At 36.6% G+C, this 6,036-nt stretch overlaps 1 protein-coding gene across 1 annotated transcript; it reads right to left on the bottom strand.

Annotated features, from left to right (window-relative positions):
• Positions 1–971: 971 nt before the first annotated feature.
• LOC149542098 (uncharacterized) lies at positions 972–5,565 on the bottom strand. Its single transcript, XM_089796162.1, has 6 exons — positions 5,020–5,565; positions 4,875–4,937; positions 4,701–4,781; positions 1,535–1,621; positions 1,342–1,452; positions 972–1,202 (listed from the first exon to the last, which is right to left on the bottom strand). Exons 1-6 carry the CDS (start codon positions 5,092–5,094, stop codon positions 1,140–1,142), a joined length of 480 nt encoding a protein of 159 aa, XP_089652288.1. The 5' UTR covers positions 5,095–5,565; the 3' UTR covers positions 972–1,139.
• Between the last annotated feature and the right edge of the window lie 471 nt (positions 5,566–6,036).

Genomic DNA, 6,036 nt, shown 5'->3' with positions numbered 1-6,036 from the left:
GTACTTTGAATTGGCCCTTAGACTTACTAAGAGTTCCTCATTTTATGTGCTTACTAATTCGTACTATGAAACTACTTTGAATCTTAACATGCTTTGATAATAATAATATTGATAGTGAGAAAGTGAGCTTATGGTGAATAGTTAGATGTAATTTAATGTAAAAAGTAAATGTAATAGTATAGTAATTATAGTATTTAAAATAGTAAATGTAAAAGCATGGCAATGTAGCTAGATTAGTTAGTAGTTGATGAGCTAGATAGTTAGTAATTGTCTTTTGTTAGAGTGAGTTTAATTTATGTATTGAAATAGTAATTTTTGTGTTTAGAAAACTGTAGTGAGTGCTAGTTTGGTGAGGAAGCAATGTTGATAGATAATGAGGATATAGTAATATAGTAATTGTCACATTAATATATATTGTAATGATTAATGAATGTGTGTACATTGGTAATGAGGATAATAAGTAATTCTGATCCCCTTCCCTTACATGCTAGAATCACGACCTAGTCCATATGATACAACCGACAGACCCTAATAGAATATTAGTATCAGAAGCTTGTTAGGATATGAAATACCTCACTAATTTATGAGTGTTGTATCTTGAACTTGCTCATTTGACTCGTGACACTAACTTGAACTAGACTGTCATCCAATCTATTTGAAAACCACCTGTGACTAAAATGTTAACACCTTCACACTATTCACATGAGTCTTGAACTCCTATTCAATGATAACCTTGTTTTACAATATGTAATTTCTTATGCGACTTCATAAACTAAAAAATAAATAAAAAATTGTTGTGTTTTTACTAGTAAAATTTAGGGCATGACACATGATCCATGATAAATTGAACAATACTAGATACTAAATTAATATGTATATCATTGTGCACGTAAATGACAAAAATATATATCAAAATACATGTATCCATAGACAAAATTTTACACAGATATATATCAAAGATCATGTATCCATAGACAAAGTACTCAAATATATATATATATATCAAAATACATAGATCCATATACAAAATGTGGCTGATCCTGCCATCAGAATGTGTATAATATCAATGTTTCTGTATACAATGTGGCATATGCCATCTCAAAATGTCTCATGATGCATCCTACGAAAACTATACTATCCTAGGGTGCTGGTGGATGATCAAAATGCAGCCTCTTCACTGCACTAGGTGGGTCGGATGCCTCCTACATAAACAAAAAGGGAAAACCCAAAGTTAGACTACTAAATTTATATGATTCTACGTATCTAACATTGAATTACTCAAATGCATAATGATCTTTTCTGTATTGGAGATTAATACTATCAAAATTTCATAATAAATACCTCTCTCGTTGACCTCCTGCACCGGTCAGGAGTCCTCTCGTATGCCCTCGGCAATGTTGGTACCTCTTTGATTGTGGGTTGTATATGTTCAAATACCTTTGTCAGATGAATCTACAATTTAAACTATAACATTATAATTCATAGCATGCTAAATTTATAACATATTTAATCATGAATTCAAAATACAACTTACTATTGTAGGCTCCTCCTCAGGAGTGAGTGGCCGCATCATCAAATCTACATAACTGTCCCGTCGAACCTCATGTGCACAAGGAGTCTCCTATGAGATACAAAATAGTAGTTGTTAATATCATGGAAATTAGTTTTGAATTTATTTATGAAGATAAGTGATGCAGGAGCATCCCATGCTCATCAGGGGAACATTAAAGATCCAAGGCATTACAGAGGTCATGGAACATCTCTTGAAGTCAATTGGGCAATCCTTGCACCAATTATGGCTCATGGAAGGATACAAAGTTATAACGTTGGACTCATATGTGGAAGAAAGTTGTAATTGGGCATGAGATAGGATTTTAGGATTTCATATGGTAGATGAGTCATTTGATAGGTTCATGTAGGTTGTCATGATCATATCTTGTCATTAGACAAGTCAAAACGTTCTAGAATTGAGTTTTGGGGTTTGAACAAGCAGGCCCTGGTTTTTAAGCCATTTTAAGGAGGGTTTTGAAGTTTGGGTGTTTAGGAGTGTGACCAAGACCTATAATCTTGAAAATCCTTAGTGTGTTGGTCCCTTTGTTGAAGCCTTGGTGTGTCTAATTCCTCCTTGTGTGTCCCAGAGTTGAAAGGTACATAAGTGGTGTCCAGAGATTTCTTGGTGAGGAAAGAAAGAGAATCAGTGAGTTGGCCCTTGGGAAGGAAGAAAACTTGTTGTGAAAATGCCTCCTAAAAATCAAATGGCTAGAGAACTTGAAGAATTGAGAGAAGAGTTGGCAAAAGAGAAAAGAGAGAGGAGAGAACTTGAAGCATCTAGAGTGAGGGAAGAAAGACAGATGAGAAGAGAGAGGCTGAAGCTTATTGCAAGGATAGAATCCTTAGAAAAGGAAAGGCAAGAACCTAGAGGAGAAGAGGTTAGAGGAAGAAATCATGGAGAGAACCATGAAGAAGAAGAGGTTGGTAATGCAAGGCAAGAGCATGAGACAACAGATGATCCTGAAGAAAGGAGATTTATGAGAATCATTAAGGCAGTACAAGGTAATGGTGGGAAGAACCATATTGATTTTCCAATATACCAGGGTAAAATGGATAGTGAAGAAGTGTTAGGGTGGATAGAGGCCCTTGAGAACTACTTTGATCTTGAAGACATAGAGGCAGATAAGAAGGTAAAAGTAGCAACAACAAGACTGAGAGGAACATCACTCACTTGGTGGACTAGTGTTTAGAATGAGAGAGAGGAAAGGTGGTGCAGGGCACCTAACCTATGTGGCAGGGGGGAACAAGTATCTCTATTGCCGAACAACTTGACACTCCATGAAAGCAAGGATTCAAGTAGATTAGGAAGTTGGAATAAAGGTTTGGTCCATATTTTACAAGTTGGTCTATGTTTTGTAATAAAGGCACATGTAAGGCCCACAAGCATTTTGGTGTGGTTATAAACCAAGTGACTCCATGGGACCAAAAGGCCTTAGAATAGGGTATTTAGAGTCTAAACAGTATTAGCAAAAAGTGGTTGTTTGTTTGTTTTATGGTTGGGAACGCCTATATGGTTGTTCCAACGGTCATGTAGACCTTTATATATATCATATGTGATCTCAGTTGAAAGGGGGAGATCAGAGTGTATGGTGGTTTGGAGAAAAAACAATAAAAACTTCAATTTTCTAGAAATTTACTTAGTTGCATTTAATAAATCCATATTGTAGACACCTAAATTTGATTACACTATTTTAGTAATCCTATTTAGTTATCTAAAAAGGCATTATTAATTAAATTTCTATTTAATTAATCCTTTGTCATCCCCTAGTTGATTAATTTAATTAATCATCTATAGTCCTAATTGATAAATCAAATAATCTATTATTTATCAATTAAATCCTATTCTTCTATCTAATTCCAAAAATCCCCATTTATTAAATAAATCTATTTGATAAATGAAATCCTCAAATTCAAAAACCCCTAACCTATCTCTAATCCTCCATTTAGCCTAATCCACCCCATCCACCCATACTAACCAAGCTTAGCCACTAACTCACCCACCCTAATTAATGCCATCCACTTGCACATCTCTAACATCCCTAATCTAATCCTAAACCCAAGCCTAATCCACCCCCTAATGTTGTCACATTCCTTAAACAAGTTTAAGACTTTCCTAATCCAAACCAAAGTCTCCCCTCAAAAAACCCAACCACTAAGTCATGAGTGCTCTTACAAAACATAAAGACTCTTACAAGCCCACTCATGACTCTTACACCCATCTTCCACACTCTTCCCTCTTCCGCGCTCATTCCTCTTACATCCCTCTTACATACTCAACCCCACTCATCATGCCTTTAACCAACCCTTTACCCTACCCTCTCACACTCATCCTCCTTGTGACAAGTGTCACCTTCCCATTGGTGCTAAACAAGCACAATCCATGTGCTCTCCTTTGAGTGCATCCTAGCCCTCCTTAAGCCTTCATCCATCCTTGCATCTAAGCCCTCCATCCCTCTACCCCTTAGCCTATAAATTGAATCCCATCCCAAGCCATTTCATCAACAATCTTTGAGCTAAAGTTACCATGCTATTTTGAGAACCAAAGCCATCAACCATACCCTTATAATGCCAAATTGAGAGCTCATAAAGCTACCAATTTGCCATTACCCATCTCCATTGAAGCAGCTTTTGAGCATCTTGAGCATACATCCACAGCAAAAGGACACATCTATAGAATCAAGAAAGCATGGAGTGCTTTTTCTTGTGAGGTTTGCACTTCTTGTTTTCTTCCTTTGTTTAAGCATATATGTGAATTTAGTTTTTGGTTTGTGAATGTTTACTTTATTTGTTAATGTTCTTTGCATACTGATTTCGGTTCTACACATATGACCAATTTTGAGTCAATGGAATAGTTTAGAAAGTTAGGGAATGCATAAAAACTATAGTTTTAAATTTGAATTTCAAATTCAAACAGTCATATTAGTTTTGGAGGGAAAGTAGTAATTTGGTATTTGTTTGATTAAATAAACCTTTGTAACCAACTTGGTCGGTAGGACAGGTGCATATAAGCCTATTTAAGTTGTAATGAACATATGCAAGACATGAATCATTATTGGTATGGAAAAAATCACAGAAATTGTATAGAACAACAATCATACTTTCCTCTGCATCAATTAAAAAAATAAAAAATAAATGATACTTATACATACAATGGGGCTCTCTGTGCAAATGAAAATCCCTGATGATCTAGGATGCCGAATCTGTACAGGCTCATTGCCAGTAGCCACACCCTATATACAATAAATAATGTAATTAAATGAGATTACCACAAACATTTTACAAGAATGCATCAATATTTAATCAATTAGAAAACATCTAATTACCTTTCCTATGTCAATGCATGCTAGCTCACCCCCTGCACTTTGTCCCCCCGGGGCAGGTGGTATCTGCAAGATAAAAGAAAGATTAGCAACCATATATGCTACAATATCAAATAGAAAAAAGAAATGCAAACACAAAATAATGTACCGTAGATGTCTCAAGGCCAAATGAAATGGCCGAGAGTGTAGCATCATCTATCTGTCTGAGCTCCTCCTCGGTCATCAACTAAACATGACTAAAGATCACATACATGTAAAAGTCAGTATGGCTTAAAAATTAAAATTACTCTATTATAAAAATTAACTTTTAAATCACATATGTCATAACAAAAAAATGTATACATGTACCGACACCGAAGGAGTCCATGCCTCTGCATTCCCCTCCTCTCTCGCATCAGGGTCTATAGCCTCTGCACGTGCGTCTGGTGTATCCTCGTCTAATACAAAATGATACTCAGGAAGATCACCTATGGGACCCAGGAAAATATTCTTGCATGTAATGCAAATGTGAGGCACACAAACATGTGATGAGCTAGCCAATGATGAACTGGCACCAATATCATCAACACGAGGAGGCAGGACTGACCTAGCCTGAGATATCATTAGGCTACTCAGCCTATGAATGGCTCTGATGGTCTGAGAGCTAGCCTCTGCCATAATATCTGGATGCTGCACTCGAGGAGGGGGGGAGGTATCAAGGGGGGGACAAAAGTGCCAAATTTCTTCCGCTGGGAAGAGGGTCTATCCTGAGGAGCTCCTAGTCCTAAGCCCATGTTGGGCTTCATGCTCCAATAGTTCACTTTAAGTTTCAACACAAATTCTGCATATAATTTTCTAAGGAAATAAAATGGTATGTCTAAATTGCCATGTGGAGGGATATCAAAGACCATCCACCAACGGTCTCAAAAATTTGCACGTATGGCATCATTTGTGCACCATTTAATCAATAGTTTGGTTTTTTTTGGGTCAACTGGTATACCCATTTTTGGGTTAGCAAAAAGGCTTGCCAAATCGTCTTTGGTTATGTTGAGGGCCGCGACCTCATCATAATCCAAACCATCATCAAACATCTGGTGCATTTCATCACGCTAACGAAGAGCAGCATTTTGTTGGTTTGTAAGGGTTTCAACGTTATCCACTATGGTGTTTAACGTGGATAACATAG

Source organism: Cupressus sempervirens, chromosome 8 (assembly GCF_028749045.1).
Source record: "Cupressus sempervirens isolate cs-2001-9-10 chromosome 8, ASM2874904v1, whole genome shotgun sequence".
Classification (NCBI taxonomy): domain Eukaryota; kingdom Viridiplantae; phylum Streptophyta; class Pinopsida; order Cupressales; family Cupressaceae; genus Cupressus; species Cupressus sempervirens.
This window is presented reverse-complemented; position numbering and strand designations above follow the sequence as displayed.